The sequence below is a fragment of the Leptopilina boulardi genome, unplaced genomic scaffold, assembly GCF_019393585.1.
Source record: "Leptopilina boulardi isolate dan_hultmark-lab unplaced genomic scaffold, ZJU_Lbou_2.1 LbouV2_316, whole genome shotgun sequence".
Lineage (NCBI taxonomy): Eukaryota > Metazoa > Arthropoda > Insecta > Hymenoptera > Figitidae > Leptopilina > Leptopilina boulardi.
Genome location: NW_026137881.1, coordinates 1,338,397 through 1,361,479, shown reverse-complemented (window position 1 = coordinate 1,361,479; position 23,083 = coordinate 1,338,397). Strand labels below are relative to the sequence as shown.

The following is a 23,083-nucleotide window of genomic DNA, read 5'->3' as shown; positions in this document are numbered from 1 at the left end:
CCCAGGGTACCATTAATCGTCTTTGCTTTAATAGTATATGGTATGCCTCTCAAAAATAAGTCTCCAGCCTAGAAAACAAATACTTCATGGATTCACAATAACATCCATTTAGCTAATCCACATAGTAAAATGAAAATCTACTATTCTCAATAGTAAAAAGCCTTGTTAGTTCGTCTACTGCAAGGAACCAAAGAAGAGAATGATAGGACTTCTATATGAGGTCATTTAGAATTAACAGCAATTCCTCGGACCAAGCTTCTTTTTGCTGTTACGAGATTAATCTGCAACAAGTTTGGTTTGGAATGTTTAGATCAAGATTTTCTCTGTAAGAATCCTGGTATTCTTCCTCTCATACTATATTAGTAAGTTTCTTTCGCCAAACGAACCCTGTTTATTTTTAGTTATTCTTATAAGCTTTTATGTAAAAATTGTCGATCACCTTACCTTGAGTTTAACGATCTGTAATCATACCTGGAAAATCAATCTTTTTTTGAGTTCTTCCTGGTATTTAAGTTAGTTTTTCTACAATTACGGATTCACTTGGTTTTCTGAAGATACTACAGACTCCAGCTCGAAGATTATCTATATAAATATGATCAGAAAGCAAAGTTTCTTTAGATTACATTCCTAAAAGTCGTAAACGATTCCGTATTCGTAATCTACCTTCGTTTCCACTAGATATTATATTGGGTTCTGTCTTTGTACTGATCTATACCACATGTTGTGAGTTCAATATCACAACACAGTAAAAGAAAAAATCCTCTTTTCGCATAGTGAATTAGCTTCCAAAATTTTTCTGACGAATTGTCTTTATTATCAAATAAGAAGTTTGTCGATCCAATGATAGTCTTTTCAATTCCCTCCAAATCAGTTATTTCTGCTAACAGTTATCTAGAACGTAGATCCAACAATGGAATAATATTGATACCCCTTGTGAAGATTCTTACTATTAGTCTAACAGATTTAGGTATCCTGTAACAGATGAAGCCAATCTCTCCAAGCCCTCTAATAATACCTTATGCTAATTATACTTCTTGGATTAGCGAGATGCAAGTGTGAGTTCTAGATCTACCCGTCATCAATACTGAATAGGCGTCTTTACAATGATGCAAGTTAATTTTTATTAATTTGAACTTTCAAGCATCCACAATTGTCAATGTCCGCTCCCTTTGGGAGTCTTTCAGTTATCCTAGAACAAGGTTTTTCATACTACTTCTTTCTGTATAATAAAATTTTTAAGTCCGCCAAAGGAGAACGTTAAATCTGACCGGTACCAATTTTTACTTCATAAAACTAGGATTCAATATTTGATCCTAAAAGTAGCAAGCTCAATTTCCGGAACTCCAACCAAAGTGTTCACCTGATCATACAAGTAATGATAATAATAATTATTACTTGACTAATTATCAAATAAATATTTATTTGTATTGTAACGAAATTTTAGAAATTGTCGAGTAAATATATCATGAATTTTTCGGAGGTCGATAATTATGTTACCGACGAATCGAATGTTGATATAGTACTCGCACACGACACGCGCGCTGTATGTGCGGTCCCCACCTAAGTCTCGCGCATGCGTTCAACCGAACCGATCGTCTTTAAGAGTCGTGCACCCGACAAGAATCGTCACTCCTCGAAGTGGTCTTACCGCAGCAGGACTTTCCGAAGTGGTCTTACCTCAAAAGTAGTATCACTACAAACCTAAAAAGATTTTAAAGGTGGTTTTACCACATACGAAGAGATTTTACCTCATAAGCACTTTTACTGCATAAAGTGGTTTTACCACGCGTAATATATCAGCGAATCATGACAAATTTTTTGATTGATTGATTTTAAAAATAGCACCAAAATATTTCTGCTGATTGTTTGTTTGTCCATTTGCAATTTCGGATAAATGAAAATTCTATCAATTAGAAATTTTGTTAAATAATTTTTTGGTTAAGTTAAAAATTCTGTAGTATGAAAAATCTGTTATATATGGAAATTGTATCAAATAATAATTCGAACAAATGAAAATTCACCTAAAAGAAAATTCTATGCAATGAAATTCTATCCAATAAAAATTCTTTAAAATGCCTATTGTGTTAAATGAAAATTCGAGCAAATAAAAATTCTGTGAAGTAAATTTTCGGTTATATAAAAAAATAAATATATTGTGTAATATAGAAAATCGTTTTGATGAAAATTCAGCAAAATACTAATTCAAACAAATAAAAATTCGGCTCAAAAATAATTATGACAAATGAAATTCTTTAAAATGAAAATTCTAACTAATGATTTTTAGAACAAAATCATGCGTCCCATATTGTAAAAATTATTTTAAATTCTGTTTATTTTTTTTTTTGTTGAAAAATGTGTCTTAATTATAGTTTATGTTATTAAAGTCGAATGAAAGTTACACAATAGTAAAAAAAAGGTTTCTTTACTCTATATGATATAAAATAAGGAAGCATTTTGTTTTTTTAAATCATAAATCCCTTTATTTAATTAACGTGTTTTTTTAAAACTTGAAATAACAAAATTTGCAGTTATTCTATATTCAAATATCTACTCTCTAAATATGAATTAGTAAAAATGTTTACTAATTTGAATTAGTGACTCACTTTTTGCTTTAAAATTAGTTAAATTTTACTAATTGTTAGTAAAAGTTACTAATAATTAGTCAAATTTAAGCGTCAATTCATCAGAACATTACTTTTACATTTTTTCCCAAAATCAAATGTGCAAAATTATTTTTAAATAACTGCAATAAAATAAAATACCTTTACATTTGGAAAATAAATTAAAATTCCTAAAAAAAAAAATTTTTTATCTAAATGTTTGTTACAATGATTTGTGAAAAGTCAATAATAATTATTGAAAATCGTTTTACTCTTCTAATATATTAAATATATAAGTACGTGAAATTTAATTTAAGACTAAAATTTATTTTCTCTTATAATTCATTTATATTTTTTTCCCTTATCTGTTATTTACTGTGTTTCTCCTTATCGGAAAATCTGTATTTATTCATTGCCACTTATAAAGCTATATAGAAAGCTGCATAATACATTGATTTTTTTTCCTAAGGTAAAAACGCGAGATATAATGGTTTTCAAGAAAAAATTTTGTTTTCACATTCTCTTACTTTTATTGATTATAAAAAAATTTTACAAAATCAAATTTACATGAATTTTTATCATTTTAATATATAATTTAAATAAAAAATTTATCAAATTAATGACATATTTTAATTTAATTAACACTACTAACAGAATTTTCTTCTTAAAAAAAGAAAAATAATTAAATAACCGCAAAAATACGAAAAAAAACTTTTCTTTAAATGAGATTAAAGTCTTAATGAGATGAAATATTTGTGTAATTTTTTTTTCTCAAGAAGTTAGAATAAATGTTTGAAACTGTAACTCGACCTCGTTTGCTTTTATATCAACTATGTAGTAAATAAAACATTTGTGTATATTAAATAATAAGTATATAATATATAATTTTCTTGTTTAAATAAAATCGATAACTAATTAAAACAAAAACATAAAAAGATAAAAGATTATTTTGCATTTATTGCGATTAATTATTGATCAATTGCTTCATTTTTAATTAATTTACAATACCGCGCTTTAATTAATAAACACTCCAATTCAATAGCTTTAGTTGCGCTTTTTACTCACAATTTTATTATCAATTCATAATTTCATATACTCGAAAACGAGCTCGAAAACGATTGAAATAAAAATCAAATTAAAATGCATCAGAGTATAGCAAAAGTTAGTTTCAGATAGAAATTTTTTTGAAATCATAAAATTTGACTAAAACAATTGAGAAAAATATATGCAATAACATTTTTGCCAAAAAAAGTATGTAAATTATTATTGATTCAAAAGCATATGTGATATATAAAATTTGTGAAATATATTTGCATATGCTTTTGAATAAATAATTTTCATGTTTTTGTCAGAAATGTTGATTTAATAGCATTTTTTTTTATAAATAGCAAAAGTCAGCTTTAGGCCGACAAAGCCTTTTTCCTATAATCCCTACAACATTGATAATACAGCAGTAAAATTGAATTTTGGTCATAAAAATACTTTCTCTCAAATTTCTGCAATTTTAGTATCTGTAGAAAAAATCGGTTCTGGTAGTAAAAATTTTTCGGAAAATATTTATTTTTTATTACCGTAGTAAAAGTCTGTTTATGTCGATGTTTTAAATTCTTAAAAAAAAAAAAAAAACTAAAAATCAAGTCCACACAACAATTATGGATTGTCAATATAGAACCAGCAATTCTATTTGTTTTTAGGACAAAAAAAATTGTTAAAATGGGATTGTTATTAAAACTATTCGGATTGTTCGGTGAAAAAACAGAATTTTTTGATGAACAATAAAAATTGTTATGGAACAGTTAAAATAACAAAACTAAATTGTTGAAATCGACAATATAATTTGTTGTATTAACAAAGCTTTTATCCGTCTAATACAATTTGTTCAGTTTCTTCGCCTTCTAAAATAATCGATAGCAGATTTCCGTAGGTCATATTACCAGTTTCATTTGCATTAAAATCTGTGGAACATGCAGCTTCTGAATCAAATTCTTTGAACTGAAACTAAAAAATTATTTTGAGTTGAAATTTGTTGTTAAATAATATTTAATATACATTTTGTATTATTTAAGGTCAGGTTATGTTCAATAGTAACCGAGTATAACTTACCGATAAACAATGAAATTGTCTCTTCATCCATTTACTACACTTGCAATAGATTTCTCACTTTAACCGGATTTATTATTTCATAGCACTTTGTCATTTTTTTTTAAAACTAATAATAAAAGCAAAAGTGGCACATGTGCCAGAAGCAAACGACGTGACGATCTGCACACCAGTTTGCGAGAATTCAAGATGACCACGTGATATGGAACAATAAACCTGTCAGCTGAACAAATCCGGATTGTTCCATCAGCAATCGACAGAGAGTTTGCTTCTGCAATTGTACAGAATTGCAAACTGAACAAAACTGATAACAAAAAATTCATATTGTTGTTAAAACAACATACATTTGTATTGACAACAATCCGAATTATAATATTAACATTTCGAATTATAACACAGGCCAATACTGATTTTGGTGCGGCAAATGTCAGATCTGTTTTTGATATGTTTTTTCATGCCGAACACGAATCCGTAAACAAAAATTTCCTATCAGCTCTAGTTTTTGAGAAAAACGGGTTTTAATTGTTCAAAAATCGCGTTTTTGGCTAACTTTGAGTACCTCTAGCACTGAAATAAAAGGTCGTAGAACCTTCCACTTGGGCTTAAATTGAGGCTTAATGTTTCAACTATTATCCCCAAAAATGACCTATGTTGCACCATAATCTCAAAGTCATTTGTTATCATTTTGATTCGCAAATATTAATTTTGTAAAAGTTTGAGCGCGTTCCTCTAGCAAAGAAAAAAGGATCATAGAACCTTTTATTTGAACTTAAAATAAAGTTTGAACTTTAGACTACAAGCCCTAAAAATTATATTATTTACTAATAACCTCAAAATTGTTGGTAACCAGTATTTAACTACAGAACTTATTTGGTAATATTTGATTAACTCTAGTCAATAAAACCAAAGGTAAGTGAACCTTCTTGTTGAGCTTCAATTCAATTTATCCTTTGACTTTAGTTCATAAAAATAACATTGCTGCACCTTAACCTCAAGGACTAAATGTACGCGCTCAAACTTTTACAAAATTAATATTTCGGAATCAAAAATGGATAGCAAATGACTTTGAGGTTATGGTGCAAGATAGGTCATTTTTAAGGATTATAGTTAAAACATTAAGCTTTAAATTAAGCCCAAGTGGAAGGTTCTACGACCTTTTGTTTCATTGTTAGAGGTACTCAAAGTTAGCTAAAAACGCGATTTTTTAATATTTTAAACCCATTTTTCTCAAAAACTAGAGCTGATAGGAAATTTTCGTTTACGGATTCGTGTTCGGCATGAAAAAACTATCAGAAGCCGCACCAAAAAAGTTTGCTATATTTGTTGGCCTGTGTAATATCAACAAATCTACTGACAACAATCCAAAAAATTGTTTGCACAACAATCCCATTTTTCTTCGTTCAGTCCAACTGATGATTGAACTGTTAGAATTTTTTTTCAAAATTTTTGTATTTTATATATTAATAAATCTTTAAATTCTTTTTTGAAATAATGTAGTTTTGTCACTTTAATATTAAACTAAAATGTTTCATTAAAATAGTCCAACACTTTATTTTGGAACATTCATCATTTGCACATGGTGCGCGCATTGATAAATGAGGTAAATTTACAATCGAGTCAATTTGCCACAAGAATTTTGTCATATATGTTTTTTCTTTTTTGCGAATATATACATATAGAAAATGTAACACAGGGTTATTAAAATTGTGAGTGTTATTTATTGAAATATAATGACTTTTAGAAATTTGTTCCAGGAGATTTATTTGTATATTGATAGATGGTGTTGACTTATATATATGAAATCCATTTTGCTTGTTTTAATGTAGGGAACATATTCCTACCGCCAGTACGTGCGAGAAGATTGCTGGAAAAATAAAGTCTGGTGTGCCTTTTATATAGAATTCCTCTGGGGTGATATCGAAAATCCGACATAACAAAATCTCGGATATTGGATATAAAACGCGACCATGAGAACATTTCCAGATATTCCGAGAACCACAACAACTGGAACAATCTGTTTAACAACCATCCTTCTGCTTCTCACAAAAACAGGTAAAATTCAGTGTTATGTATATACTTATTTGCTACATTTGAATATTGATTTAATTTAAATATCCGATAACCTAAAGTTCGAATGCTTAGTTAATTGAATATTCAAATGGTTCGAATGTTCTTTTGATCGAATTTTTAAAAATTCTTTTACACCAAAGATTTCATTAAATCACTTATAGAAGTACTTAGAGAAACGCCGTAGAAATCAATGTCATTGTGGTACTCATTGGCTTCTCTTGTTAATCTAACCATAATAGAGTTTTCTCCACAATTAGTTCTTTGAAATGACTGCGCCTGAATAAAATCGGATTCCTGATAGGTTTAATAGGAGCTACAGAATTTAGAAAAGATAAATTTGTCGACAGTTTATGCCATTAATTATTTTAAACAAAAACACAGAAAATTAAAACGCATTAAAATATAATAAGCGTTGCAGCTTATTTTAATGCCTTTTAATTTTCTGTGAAGTATTAAATCAGAAAATAAAAAAATAAAATATCAAAAAAATTAGAATTTTTTCCGACGGCAATTTCCTGACAAATAATTTTGAAATAAAATCATATTCAGATGCAGCCGTATAGGATTTTGTTGATTTTTCTTAATCAATCCCAAAATGGTAAAGAATTGCGTGAAAATAGTGGGAGCAACGTGTTTGAGTTATAATTATATTTATTACAATTATAAGTTATAATTGAATTTAATGAAATTTACTTTTTCTTTTTAAAATTATAAACGGTATTATTAATTGCCCTGCTCTTTTGTCCTGAATGAATTTTTTTTGTTCCTTTTGAACCGATTAGATATCCTATATTATTGAAGCAAACTCTCCATATTACAAATTATAGCCAAAATTCTGTTATATCTAGAATTATCATAGAGGCAAATCAGTTTCATACAATTCTGGATTTTTATGGCATCTCTTTAAATATGTTTATTACTACAAGTTACGAGACTACGTATTACATTATTAGATTGTTATTATCTTCGCCTAGTTTTGTTCTACTCATATATTTGCCTTGCAAATTTAATGTTCCGGAATTAGGAAAAAATGATGAACATCTCATTACTAACCCTAAAGATCTTAAATCCCTAGAGATCACTTCTGATATGTGCTCATTAAAAGAAAAATCATTACAAGAAAGCAAAGCCAAATCACGTATTTGATTTTCCTGATTGATTTTCCTCATCACCAATTGTGTCACACCGCGCAATCAGACAGACGATCGAATTCCTCTTGCAAATCTGAACAGTCCTGGTAATCCTATATAACACTTAATATCATCAGCGTACATAAGGAAAAAAAAGTGGATGAAAACAGATTTTATATAATTAATTTATAAAACAAAAAAAAAGTGGTCCAAGATGCGATCCCTGAGGAACGCCTGAAATCGCAAAAAAAAGAAAATAATCTCGGTTTATCTTTAATTTTAAATATATTGGAATGGTTGTCTTCTTTGGTTAAAGAATTACTTTGCCCTGTAAATAGTTGTTTATTAAATAATAAATAACGAAACTTTGAATAATAAAATGTAAAATAATAAAACCAATTTGCCAAAGTCGTATGGATTAATAGTCAATCATATAAAATAAATATCGGTATTTAGTCTTTTTATTTCGTTATGTAAAATTTTCGCGAAGCATTGAGGATTGTCACTTATACGGAACGACGTTCTGGATATCGCAATGAGTTTTGGAAGTTTTAAAATCATCAAGGAAAGACCTTTCTGCTGTATATATTCGGATGTGAGTCCCAAAAGTTCAAGAGCACCAGGAAGACGAATTCGCTGTTTTGTTATACCGATCTGACAAATTACTTCTGTCAGCCATTTTCCTGTGGAATTTTAACCAATTCAACATCAGATAGTTCTGGGATCTACATTACCGACGGCTGCTTATCGGTTATCGATCAATTATATTAAATTGAATATTAATTAATCTGAATATCACCGAGAAGAGAGGCCGTTGATCAGCGACGCCTTTGCGAGCATGACTCGTTTGCCATTTAATCCTCATGCTCGTAGAGTGTAGTCAGTTGTTCTATTTTTTGTAAAATAATTAAAATGTAACGTGTAAAAGAAGAGTTGTCGTTGTCGTCAATTGGACGATGAGTCCCAATAAATTAATTATGGGTCGTTTCCTTCTCAGTCGATTTCTTTATTATAAAAATTGTAAATCCATCTATATATATATCCATATTAACATTTAGAACTTCTTATATCTGTTATTTTCATTCATATTGTACCTTTTATGAAGGATAACATTAAAAGTTATCATTTTTTAAAATTTTGATAGAGGAAACATTTGTTCAGAATGACATTAACTACAATATATCCGAGTATTAGCCAATTTGACCGAGAACCAATTTCTGTACACGGAAAAAAGAGGTTTGGTAAATATAAGTAAACTGAGTTCGGTTGACTGTAGAGCAGTTGTTGAAACCAAATGAATAGTTGTTTTAACCTAAGTGGTTCGGTTGTTAGAACTAAACTCGAATGGTTGTTTCAGTTCGGTTATAACAAACAAACACTTTCCAACAAAACGATTTATGTCATCCCCACTACCTTAAAAGTGGGACTTAGAAAATTTTTATGGTACTCCTTAACTTGAAATCGGACCGTCACCATCTGGAAGCAATTTAGACTTTATCCTTAGCACGCCGGGGATCGCCTGACCGGCTGATGTTCGATTTTTAAGACATTTTTTTTGCAAGGGTTTTATAAATCAATGCTTTTCTTCAAACATTGAAAAATTCGAAATGCGACGTTGCCAAATACTTTTTTTCAATGTTGTCAAATCTAAAAGTTTTCATTCTGCCTTTTAGGCATGAAAACGCTTCAGTTGCAAGGATTTACTCCTGGAGTAACGGTAAATTTTTTTAATTCGTTCGTCAATACAAAAAAGCTTGTATTTTTTGTGAATTGATTAATTAATTTAATTTTAATTAATTCATTTCTTTATTTTAAAGACTAATTGTTTAAAATATTAGTGAGAAGTGATAAAGTGGAAAAATTAATTACGTTCGACTTCTTAGTGAATACAAATATGTAGAAAATTCAGAGGTGAACAGTTTAGTTTTACTATGCCTGATTTTTTTCTAAATCATGTGTATGTGTTAGTGTAAAATGCATTACATTCAAATGTATTTAATGTAGAGAAGAAATGTGCGTTATTGGAGACTTGTGTGAATAGTGTATTGTTCCTTCTTTTAAAGTTATTAAAAAAAATTTGATAGTTGATTCTAATGTAGAAAAGTATGTCTAATTTGCAAAAAGTTGGGAAATCTCGGCTTTGACAAAAATTTTGAAGCCTATAAAATGCCAGTTATTATTAATAACATTCTTAAGAATAGTAAAAAATTTGTAAGTCTAAGATGTATATTGTAAGTAGCTACTTTTTTAAAAATGGAAAATAAAAATAATAGTATGGAAATGTAGTGTTTTTATTTTTAATTACACCACTCTCCTTCAAAGAAAACATCCTTATTTTTTATTGGTTTATAACTGAACAGTTTGATTGCTTTAATCGAAAAGTTTGATTCAAACAACCGAAGAGTTGGTTAAAATAAGGAAAAAGTTTAGTTGAAACAACAGAAATGTTGGTTGTTGTAACCAAAAAGTTCGGTTGAAATAACATGAAAGTTCGGTTGCAATAACTAAATTTTTATCATAATGTCAACCGAATAGATCGGTTGTTACAACCAACTTTTTTGTTATTTCAACTAAATTAAGGACAACCTAACTCGTTTGGTCATCACAACTACTGAGTTCGGTCAGGTCAATAAACGAAAAGTTCAGTTGGGAAAACCGAACTTTTAGTTAGCTATACCAAATCATTTTTTGAGTGATATATTTTGTCAGGGGTTCTTTGTAAAATTAATTAAATGAATTTTGTATTTTCGTCCTTCAGCCACAATTTAATCACTCGATATTTTGCCAAATAAAGTAAGTAATATAGATTAATAATCGGAATCAAATACTGAAGTGATTATTAATGAATAACGTAATTGTTGTAAATTTTGTGCAATGAATAGTGTTTTTCCTTATCTTCCCTCTGTCTATTATTGCTGTAAGGTAACAGGTTCTTGAGCTATAGTTATTGGTAAAAATATACTAATTTACTTTTTGGCTTAATTAACTGTTTTCTTTTGGTTATTTTTTTTGTAAAATAATCTGGTCTCGTGAATAAAATAATTGAAAGTGTAGATAACGATTGTTTTAATGAAATAATAAATTGCATCAATTAATATAATAATAATAAATTTTAAAAATCAATGAATTCTCTTAAAGTGATCCTAAAACTAGTTATATAAGTTACAAAATTTATGACTATCTAAGAATTGAATCTTTCATTTAGATGAAGCGATGATATCAAAATCTTTAGTGAAACTTTGCGTAGTACGTTATCTAATTTGTAGATCTTCTATAGACGGGATGTAGATATATGTATATAGGTCCGTTAAAAAGCAATTACGCGGCAGACAGAACGGCGCCAACTCTCTCGTTGTTGATGCTCACTCAAGTTGATTGTTGACACAAGGTGCACAATTGCTAATTATACAAGAGACTTAATCTGGTTACAGGTGAGCAAACACTTGTTCTCTGGTGTCCAAATTTTTTCAACAACAGATTATACTAGTCGAATACTTGTATCTCTTAGTATGAAAAACAACTTTCATAATTACTTTAATTATTTTTATAACACCATCCAGATATCAAAGATATCCTATGGACCTTTTTGGGGGTATCCGGAGACTTCTCCTAAAAATATCCTGATTTCTTAAAGGCCTTGGATACTTCTAAAACCTTATCGTATCCTAAAATATTCCTTACTTTGAGGATTTAAACTGTGCATTAAAAGCTAAAATAAAAAATTGTTTGGTTGAATAAAGTTAGAAAATTTAAAACAAATTTGCATCAATTTTTAATTGAATACAAAAGATGGTTTTTCTTTTTAAACCATGTGACTATTTATCACTGCTCTCACGACTTTCCCCTGCCGCATAATATTGAGTAAATATTGCATAATATGGAATCAATATTGCCTGCCGTATATTTTTTTTTCTACAAAGATGATTCTACAGCTTGTTGTACAGTTATTTTGTAGAATAAAAAATAATTTATAAAATTTGAAAATTTATTTTTCTATTTTAGAGGCCCTAGAAGAAAATTGTACAGACTTTCAAGGAGGAACGGTGAAACATGGATTATTGTACGTCCCAGGACCTGCAGTTTGCAGTCTGTGTGTCTGTTACCACTCAGAACCCATGTGGTGTCAAGCTATTTATTGCACGCCACCTTATGTAAGTTTTATCATTTTATTTAATAATAATAATACAGAAGATTTTATAATATATATATATATATGATAGATTTAAAATTTAAATAACTCTGCAAAATTATTATCATTATATCAGTATTAGAAATTTAAAAATTAGAAACAAAATTTACAAAAAAATTTTGAACTGCACTGTGCACAATTTATCTATAAAAAAGAACTGTTGTTCCAAAGTAAAATCGATTTTTTCTTTTTGACATTAAATTAGTGATTAAACGTAAAAACGAAATTCACAAGAAAATTTAAAGTACCTTTAACATTTGGATTGAAGTTATTGTTAATTTCCTTCCACTGTCTCAGTTTATCGAAAAATAATCTTCCCTTCTTATCTTCTGAAACAAAATATTCTCCATAAACTTTGATTATGAAAAAAAGGTATAAAATAAAATCCATAACTGTTTTTATGGTTATCTTTTCAAGATGGGCACGACAGCTTTTTTAAATTATAGATTTTACTAGGTGTGTGTTTGTGTGTGGGAAGAGGAAAAAAGTTACAAAACCTAAACATAAATACATAAACCACTCTTGAGTTTTATAATAATAAACTTTTGTGCTGTTCTTGCGAGTTCCGACAACTTTAAAAATGTCGCATTTAAAAAAAAACTTCGCATGATATAAAGTTTTTTTATTGGCTATAATTTAAGCATTTCCGACACTTGATATCCTCGATATTAAACGTAAACTAAAAATATATTTTGACAAGTGACATTTCTGATATTTGGACTAAACAGTCGTTACTTATAAAGTGTATAATAAAATTTTTTTATTTTCGGCGAGTACAATGCAACAAAAATAGAGATAAAGAAAGAAAAAATTCAAATATATATATATATAACAATGGTAGGTACATTCCCTGTTTAAAATTTCAGACTAATTTCAGATTATATACAGACAGATCAGTCAGGGTTAGTTCAAAATTTACATGAAATAAATCTACAATTAGCCCGGAACAATTTGATTTTAGTTAAATGAAAAAACAATCCAAATTATTATAGAATAATTCAGAATTTTTATAAAAACTATCTGCAACAATCTAGATTTAGTTATAGGTTCTGTTGCTTTTATTACAGTTCCCACTCATGCCGCCAGGTGCAGTTCTCTCACAGTTGAGATAAGTTTCAAGTTCTTTAAGAACTGTTCACTGTCGGCGTAAAAGACATGTTACCTTCTGATCAATAGTCACTACTTTTGTTAATATTTCGGAATATTGAATTAATTCAAAACAGTCCGCTTTAGAGTTGGGTTTCTATTACCCTAAATTAGTCCGGTTAATTCCAAAATTGGTATATTATTTATGTGACTAGTAAATCCGGAATTAACCCGGTTTAATCCGAAATGAGTCGGATAATACACAAATAATAAATGCAAAATTACTTCTTTGAATCCGAAATTAATCCGGCCTGTGTAATCAGTAAATCTAGAATCTGCATTCAATAGGTTACGTTTAATCTAACTGACTTCGGATTAGACCTGGATTAATTCCGGATTCACTAACTACACAAATTGATCAAATTTTTGATTTAGCCAGACTAATTCCGGTTGACAAAAAACCTGGCCATATCAATCAAACTGTTTCGGAATAATTCCAGATTAATCCAGAAACAGTCAGGGATTTTTACCAGGAAAGGCATTCGTATTGTCTGGGGTCTACCACTACTGTTCTACAATCCGAAATAATATTCACATTCTATGATTCCTTGTAATCTTGCGGACATAAAAATATCTATATTATTTCTGACAGCAAGGTAGATAGTTATGCTTTTTGAAACGTTATGTAACGTTGGTTTGAAGGATGCTATATACGGCACTTAACAGACTAGCTGTAAATAACCGTGTTACCCTTCTTTGGGTCCCAGGACACAGCTGAATTAAAGGTAACAACGTAGCTGATAAACTAGCCAAAATAGGAGCTAGGGAACAATTTATCGGATCTATTGGTATCTCTCTGACAAATGTCTAGTCCCGGAATTTAGGCGATGGAGAGATACAGAGCATCAGAAAGAGTGTCAGGCAACTACAGGTTATAGACAAGCCAAGGCGCACTCATTGGAAATAATATAGACCTAAATAGAGCAACGGAATTTCGCAGACTCAAAGAGGCGAAAACTGTAACAAGCCTTTTAACTGGTTACGGAGACTTACGCTATCATAGACAGCGGGAATTGCGTTAATCTGAAACATCGTTATCGTAAAAGAAATTAGATGGGGTCTGTTGTTTCTGGCCTATCGGCTTAACAACGGTATGACTCCTATGGACAATAAACCTCGTTCAACTTATCTCTTTCGCAAATTGATTCGTAACTCTTACTGTATATCGTCGTTCAAACATACGTTCAACATAGTCATCGTTCTACCTGACTCTCACTTTGTAAAATAAAGTAGTCGTTTTCCGATCGAATCCCTAAGAACTATGCAGATTTCTGTCCGAGTTATGCTGCAACTCACACGTCGACAATTTTGAAGAAATCTTATCACTTTTGAAACAGCTTCCTCTCCATTATCTCGCTCTAAGCGATGCGAGCTTTCTTTCTCCAACTGCCCCCACGAGTTAAACACCAGATGACCGGCCAACGACAAGTATTTTGCCAGAGCAAATACAAATCTTATCGGTACTCAAAAAATGGTTTGGTATAGCTAACTAAAAAGTTCGGTTTTCCCAACTGAACTTTTCGTTTATTGACCTGACCGAACTCACCAATTGTGATGACCAAACGAGTTAGGTTGTCCTTAATTTAGTTGAGATAACAAAAAAGTTGGTTGTAACAACCGATCTATTCGGTTGACATTACTATCATTAGAATTAGAATTAGAATCAACTATCAAATTTTTTTTTAATAACTTTAAAAGAAGGAACAATACACTCTTCACACAAGTCTCCAATAACGCACATTTCTTCTCTACATTAAATACTTTTGAATGTAATGCATTTTACACTAACACATATACATGATTTAGAAAAAAATCAGGCATAGTAAAACTAAACTGTTCACCTCTGAATTTTCTACATATTTGTATTCACTAAGAAGTCGAAAGTAATTAATTTTTTCACTTTATCACTTCTCACTAATATTTTAAACAATTAGTCTTTAAAATAAAGAAATGAATTAATTAAAATTAAATTAATTAATCAATTCACAAAAAATACAAGCTTTTTTGTATTGACGAACGAATTAAAAAAATTTACCGTTACTCCAGGAGTAAATCCTTGCAAACTGAAGCGTTTTCATACCTAAAAGGCAAAATGAAAACTTTTAGATTTGACAACATTGAAAAAAAGTATTTGGCAACGTCGCATTTCGAATTTTTCAATGTTTGAAGAAAAGCATTGATTTATGAAACCCTTGCAAAAAAAATGTCTTAAAAATCAAACATCGGCCGGTCAGGCGATCCCCGGCGTGCTAAGGATAAAGTCTAAATTGCTTCCAGATGGTGACGGTCCGATTTCAAGTTAAGGAGTACCATAAAAATTTTCTAAGTCCCACTTTTAAAGTAGTGGGGATGACATAAATCGTTTTGTTGGAAAGTGTTTGTTTGTTATAACCACTTAGGTTAAGACAACTATTCATTTGGTTTCAACAACTGCTCTACAGTCAACCGAACTCATTTTACTTATATTTACCAAACCTCTTTTTTCCGATAGGCACCCGATCCCCGTGGTACCTGTAGGCTCAGGTGCGAGTATCAGTCTGAGGATTCTATCCAATCCTCAATTATTTAATAGTATCTTGTAAACCTCTAGAATAGTTAAATAAATTAATTGTACTACATATCTTTGCTAAATAATTTTAGAGGGACTATTTCGTTCGTCTGTCCGTCCCTCCGTTATTCAAATGGTTTGGCAATAGTATAGGTATATTTCAGTTCAGATAAAGTGTCGAGTCATCAAATGCAAATTCCAATAAGTGTTAAAAAAGAAAATTCCTATTCGTCATAGTATTTTTTTCACCTCAATTTCTCGATTGTTCCAATTAGATTTTTCCAATAAGTTGCCGCGCGTCGCGTCATCGTTCGTGCAGATAAACTGTTAAAATTACTGGGTTTCCACTTCATGTGCAAATATAAAGAGAAAAAAATTATGTTTAATTTTCGTTAAAATGCTTGTTAGTCGAATTATAAAAAATAATTCATTTAAAGCCCACTTATAAAGTACTGACGGATGATATAATAAAACCTCGTTATAATACGATTTTGCAAATTACGTGATTGCGCGAGGTCGTAATTAAAAAGATATAATTCATATTTACAAATATACAATTTTCAACTAAAATCACCACTATGGCTATATGTATTAAAACGTGTATTTTATGTTTTTTGATTAAAACTGCAAAATTTTCTATTTAATTATTTTTTTTAATTTACGAGAAATGTCTGAACATTCTTTTTTTAAAAAATATTACAGAAAAAAAATTTATTTGGTTCAAATAATCGGTTACTTAATTAAAGTAACTTACTTGATAAGTAAGTATTTATTTGTATTAAATAATTATTATTTAAGTCTGCAATTACATGATATTTGTTTCGAATACAAAAATTATTGGTCCAAATACAGGTTATTTAATTAAAACAAAAATTATTTGGTTCAACTAAACATTTATTTGTTAATAGTCAAGTAACCGGTTATTAAGATTAAATAAATTTTTTTTCAATGTATATAAAAAAAACTGAACCTATTTAATATCAAAAAATTTTCCCTAAATTAAATATTTTAGATCTTTTTTATTCAAAGTTTTATATTTATTAAAAATATTGCAATAGTTTCATTTAATACTGAAAATATAAAAAAAAGCTTATAAAATTATTCTCCTAATTTATATACAAAAAAAGAAAATATGCTAATCTTGTTGTCTTAATTAGAACGATACTTTATTTAAGTTAAGGAAATAAAATTAGCTTTTCTTTTATTGTAGAAATTACGGGAAAAAATTATATATACTTCCGTGCATATTTAGAGGATTTTCTAGAGTTAAATTAAGAAAAAAAACAACAAATAAAATAAAAAGTCCTGAATGAGAAAAAAAGAAGAAGAAGAAGAAGGTTCAATAGCAGACTGCGCTCGCGGCTTATTTGTCCTTCTAGAAATACTCCTCTATAAATTTTGCATCTCATCTATGTGTATATTCTATTATTGTTGTTTGTAAGTTTACCGTAGAGAAATTCACTTACAAAATGAATATAACTATATGAAGTTTCCTTTAAAACTCTAACAATCAAAACTTTCTATTTTCCTTTAACTATTTCAAGATGTCACTTCCAGCTTAATTCTTGTTTATATATTGCTCATTGTAAAATATAATTTTGCCATTCGACATATGTGTTTGTGCGCGCGTAACTTTCGTCTTCAAAAAAGAGAATGGAAAATTACTTTCTTTGATATATTTAAATGCGTCTTAAAATTAAATTATATTATACATTAAAAACTTCAAAATTGTATTTTATTCATAATTATATATCAAAAGATGATAATAATAATAATTTTGCTCATGTTCTTTTGACCATTTTTTTAAAAATCAATTATATGTTTTATTTATAGTTATATATTATTTTATTTATTTAATGTCTAATTTATCATTCACAGTTTTGAAAGTTTTAGAGAACCTAATACAGCCCAAATAGCACGTAAGCTTGCAGCAACTTTGCGACAAGCTTGCCGCGCAATATTGCCAACCTTTCACGGCAAACTTGCCGCAAGCTTTAAATGACCCACCTGACCAAAAACTTGCATGGTAAGCTTACCGAAAGATTGCAGTGTAAGGTTGGCAATATTGCACAATAAGATTATCGCAAGATGACTCAGTAAGCTTGCACGGTAAGCTTGGTGCAAGATTGGTGCAAGATTGCCAAATAACCTTGCATTTAACCTAAAAAATATTTTTGTGTTTCATTTAATTCATATAATTTTATTATATAAATTTTATTACACAAATTTGACAAAACATTTTAAAAAAAAAATTTTTTAGGTTTAAAGCAAGGTTATTTGATAACCTTGCCCCACTCTTTAAATTTGAATCAGCGAACTCTCGCTGATTCTCAGCTATAAGTATACCACTTATTCCAATCAGCGTATATGCACTGATAAATTAGTGAAAATTCACTGATTTTTCAGCGTATATACGCTAATTGGTAACAGTGGTATACTTATCGCTGATTCAACTTAAGAGAGCAACCTTGCACCAAGCTTACCGTTCAAGCTTACTGAGCAATCTTGCGATAATCTTATTGTGCAATCTTCGAGTAATGTTGCACTGCAATTTTTTGATAAGCTTTGCGTGCAAACTTTCGGTCAGGTAGGACATTTGGAGCTTGCAGAAAGCTTGAGGCAAGTTTACCGTGCAAGGTTGGAAATATTGCGCGTCAAGCTTACCGCAAGGTTGCTGCAAGCTTACGTGCTATCTGGGTTCATTTTATAGGGTTAAAAACGAAATAAAAAGAAGATTTTTTTTTTAAATTCAAAAATATTTTTGATTTTCAAAAAAAAAAAACATTTATGCTATAGGATCACTTCAGAAATTTTGCCCCACATAAATATACATAAAATTTTGAAAGAATTTTCGGAAAAAATCAAGGTTATAGAATTACTAAAATAATCACTGAAGTTATATACTGTGTGGAGAACTTTTGTTATTGTTTCTCTGCCAATTGGAATAGAAATTATATCGTTGCGGCTGCAGCATTTTGCCAAAAGTTTCAATTTGTTGCAGAATATGTGAAAAGAATTTGAGTGATGTATATATATATATATATATAAGGACAATCTGTATTGTTCTATTTTATCATAATTTCACTGCGAGTGTTCCATAATTATTATTGCAATTCACATCAGTTTTCTTGATGAATTAATTATTATAATATATTTAAAAATATTTTTAAAAAAAAGTAAAAAATTTCTTAAAACAACAAAATCTAGATTTGTTAAATTATGTATTTTTTTCTCGTATAATAACATTTCTCACTATTTCAATTATTCTACATTGTATGTTTATATAGTACCTACCGTCAGAAAGTAAAACTTTAAATTGTCTATTTAAACACTCAAGTTTTGATGTAAAATAGAAGTTTAGTGTATACACAAAGTACGTCAACAATACGAGCAAAATTTACTGTAAAAGTTACTGATTCTCGCAATTGAACTTTAAAAATTTCAAAAACAACAAATTTAAAAATAAATATAAATAAACTTTTATAAAACTGACAAAATATTTTAAGAAAATCTTTCTTTGAATTTAGATGTTCCTTTAAATTATTTTAAACGAAAAAAATTTGTATTTTATTTTCCGAAAAGAATAATTTCATTTCAAAAAGGAAAATGAATTAAAATTTCTTTTTGACAACTAATTTTAAATATTTATATTGGGCGTGATATTTCCTTTCCAACTTTTTTACTGGAACATTTTTTTCTAAATTTTTATGAAAAATAAGAAAATACGTATTTTTTAATTTTTTTATTTGATAAAAATTGAGGAAGTTATGATTTTTTAAAATTTAACATCGTCAGGAGCCGAATACTTTTGAAATGCGTTTTTCTCTGTTCTTCTAACGAATAATATTAATATTATATATATAAAATTTGTTCGATTTTTTTTTCGGTATTTTTAATTTGTAGTAAAAAAATTAACGTAACTAAAACGGAAGCATCTTTTTTTATCCGTTAGTATAACAGAGAAAAACGTATTTCAAAAGTTTTCGGCTTCTGCGACGACGTTAAATTTAAAAAAATCATAACTTCCATAATTTTTATCAAATAAAAAAATAAAAAAATGCGTATATTCTTATTTTTCATAAAAATTTAGAAAAAAAATGTTCCAGTCAAAAAAAATTAAATTAAAATCTCACGTGAAATACCCCATATATTCAGTTTTACTAATTCATAATAAATGCTCTTTTCTGTCCTTTTTAATATATATATTCTCATATAAATTGCTCATTCAAATGGATTAAAAATTTGTCCATATTTGAAAAAATGTTATTTTCTATATATATATATATATATTGATATTTATATCCACGTCTTATTTTCAACAGAGAGCATTTTCCTTAAAAAAAATGAAATTACATTTTCAAACCATGATCCTTTAGCTGCATTCAAAATAGAAAAATATAGCTCCATAGAATTCACGATTTCCATTAGTTACAATTTGATTTTCTATATATGCATGAAAAATTTTCAATTGAAGATTCACCTACTGCATATGAAACAGAAAAGAACATTAAACGTACTTGTACTTTATCTTCCGTTCAAAACTATTTTCAATCGATCATATCCTCCGCAGTTTTCTTGTATCCGAAGAGGAAAATATAGTTATGAAAATATGGTTACGATTTCGCTTTTTCTGTATGAAAAATGTTCAATTCTTTCGGTTGCATACAATGTGAGTGCATCTTATATATTTTTTATCATCAAAATTCAAAAAAGTACACATTTGTTTTTAGAAACATTTTTTTTTTTTACTAAAATCTATATTTATTAAAAAAGGTACAATTTTTTTTATAATTAACATACTTTTCAGGTTAAGTAAATAACTCAATAATAATATAGCTATTTTAATCAGTAAACGTTTAGTGCCCTCTGAGGTGCGATTCTGTAACTTGACATCACCTTCACTTCATTTTCACACGATGTTCACTTCAATTTCACTCGATGTTAACTTCACTTTCATTTCACTTTACTTTCCTCGTCGTTCACTCAATTTTCACTTCACTTTCACTTCACTTTCTTTCAATTTTCAGTCGATTTTTACTTCACTTTCACTTTCACACGGTGTTCACTTCACCTTAATACACTTTTACTCCATTTTCACTCAATTTTCACTTTCCTTTCATTCTATTTTTACTCAATTTCACTTCACATTTACTCGAAAATCGAGCAAAAATAAAAGTGAAGTGAAAGTGAATTGAAAGTGTAGTGAAAGTAAATAGAAAGTGAAGTGAATATCAAGTGAAAGTGAAAGTAAAGAGAAAATGGAGTGAAAATCGAGTAAAAATGAAGTGAACATCGAGTGAAAGTGAAGTGAAGTGAACATCGTGTGAAAGTGAAGTGAAGATGGAGTGAAAGTGAAGTGAAGGTGACATGAAGGTGTTGTGAACATCGTGTGAAAGTATAGTGAAAATGAAGTGAAAGTAAAGTGAAATTAGTAGTGAAAGTGGAGTGAAAGTGAAGTGAAAGTGAATGTGATGTGAGGGTGAAGTCAAGTTACATAATTGCACTCCTATAATAAAACTATTAAACAATAATTACACCAAGCGTCAAGTTTCAACATATCAATATAAATATTTTATTAATTAAAAATTAGCTCTGAGTTTAATAGCCCCCGGGTGAATAAAATAGCCCCAATTGACTGTATAGTGATTATTAAATGAGTTCTGAAATAAATTTAAAAAAAACAAATAGATCTTATTTAACAACAAAATTGTAAGTTTTTCTTCATTAAATTTGTAAAAAAAATAAGATTAAAAAAAATTGCATTACAATATAATTATAGAAATTGAATTATATTTAATTATATCTGCGATGAACACGGAAATAAGTTCTTAACATAAGAAATTATCTAAAATTCTCGAAGAATTAGAACAGGATGCTAAATCGAGAAACAGCTTCCTAAAATAATTCGTTATATTCTTGGTATGGCCTACTATTTGAAATTGATTTTCAGATCAAACTCATTCGTCTTCTTTATTTGCTCTCTCTCTCTCTCTCTCTCTCTCTCTCTCTCTCCTTTTCTCATCAGAGCTTGCATATTAAATTCTAAAAGTTTCTATTTTCGAAACGTCCAATAATTTTTCCCTAAGTAATCAAATTTTCCAACAAATTATAAGAATGCCACATTTTTTTTTCTTTTCAAACTGTAAAATTAATAATATTACTAATTAAACTAATTAAATTTAATAAAATTGACGATTGATTATATGATGATCATTTTTAATTAAATAATAAATTATTAACTAAATCTTATAAAACGAAAATAAAGTTATATTCTTTCAGGAAATGTTGATTAATATTAATTGAATAAGCATTTTAAAATTTAATTATTATATTTTCGAAGAAAAAATTCTATTATTTCAAATTATGTTTAAACTTTAAATTAAAATTTATTTAAATATTATTATTTAATTTTTTTTATAAAAAATTTTGTTATTATATATTTTAAAGAAATTTTTAAAAATAGAACATTTTTTTAAATTTTGTTAATTAAATTTAAAAACAAACTTTTTTTCCAAAAATCATGAATTAACATTCTGTATTGAATTTATCTTTCTTTAATTAGAAAAAAAATTAACCAAAGTGATTAAATGGCAAAAAATTTTTTGAAAATTGATCAATTTTGCTTGAAAATTGTCACTGGGATGCTTTTGGGATCGCAGATTACGAATCTAGCATTAGATATTAAAATTATAAAATGGCGTATCAAATATGGCGGCCATTTATTTAAGTTCATCAGATTTGCTAGAAACTTGTTACTCGGTTTTTTTTTTTTTTTTTTTTTTAAGTTACTCTGTTCTTCTCTGAAAAAGTATTTTTTTGTAAAATAAACAAAATGAAGCAAGAAAACTGTGGTTTTGTTTCATTAAAAATTAATTCAGAACCGCCGCAAAAAAGTAACAATCAATTTTTCAAACGTCCGATATCCCTACTTTCCGTAGATTCATTTTTATACATTATTTTTAAGTGTAAAAAATACAAGAACTAAATAGCGACGCACCACGAGAAAAGGGACCTTATGATAAAAAAAATTTCTAGGATATTATGTTTCTGATTTTTAAATTGAAAATACACGAAAAAATCAACTCTCAATAAAAAATATTTATATGTTCAAGTCTTCATTACATTCAAAAAATTCAATAAAAACTATTTTTGATTTTATTTAATTAAATTTAGAAACTTTTTATCAATGAAAAACTATCACTGAACATAACCTTCATTTTTTCTTTACCGCAAGGTCCCTTTTCTCGTGGAGCGTCACAATTTTTCATTTTTTGAAATAAATACGTTTAAAAATAATAAT

The 23,083-nt window shown here is 28.5% G+C and overlaps 1 protein-coding gene across 3 annotated transcripts in view; it reads left to right on the top strand.

The window, feature by feature from the left end:
• Nucleotides 1-23,083, top strand: part of LOC127283931 (uncharacterized) — a 30,163-nt gene that overhangs the window by 2,155 nt on the left and 4,925 nt on the right. The window contains exons 1-3 of one of the 3 annotated variants that reach the window (XM_051309074.1): nucleotides 1,701-1,718; nucleotides 6,527-6,752; nucleotides 11,903-12,051. In XM_051309074.1, the coding sequence (XP_051165031.1) occupies nucleotides 6,668-6,752; nucleotides 11,903-12,051 (234 nt within the window). In that variant the 5' untranslated portion in view covers nucleotides 1,701-1,718; nucleotides 6,527-6,667. Of the gene's footprint in view, nucleotides 1-1,700; nucleotides 1,719-6,253; nucleotides 6,301-6,526; nucleotides 6,753-11,902; nucleotides 12,052-23,083 lie in introns of those variants that run through there. The other 2 variants (XM_051309073.1, XM_051309072.1) reach the window with 2 other exon arrangements.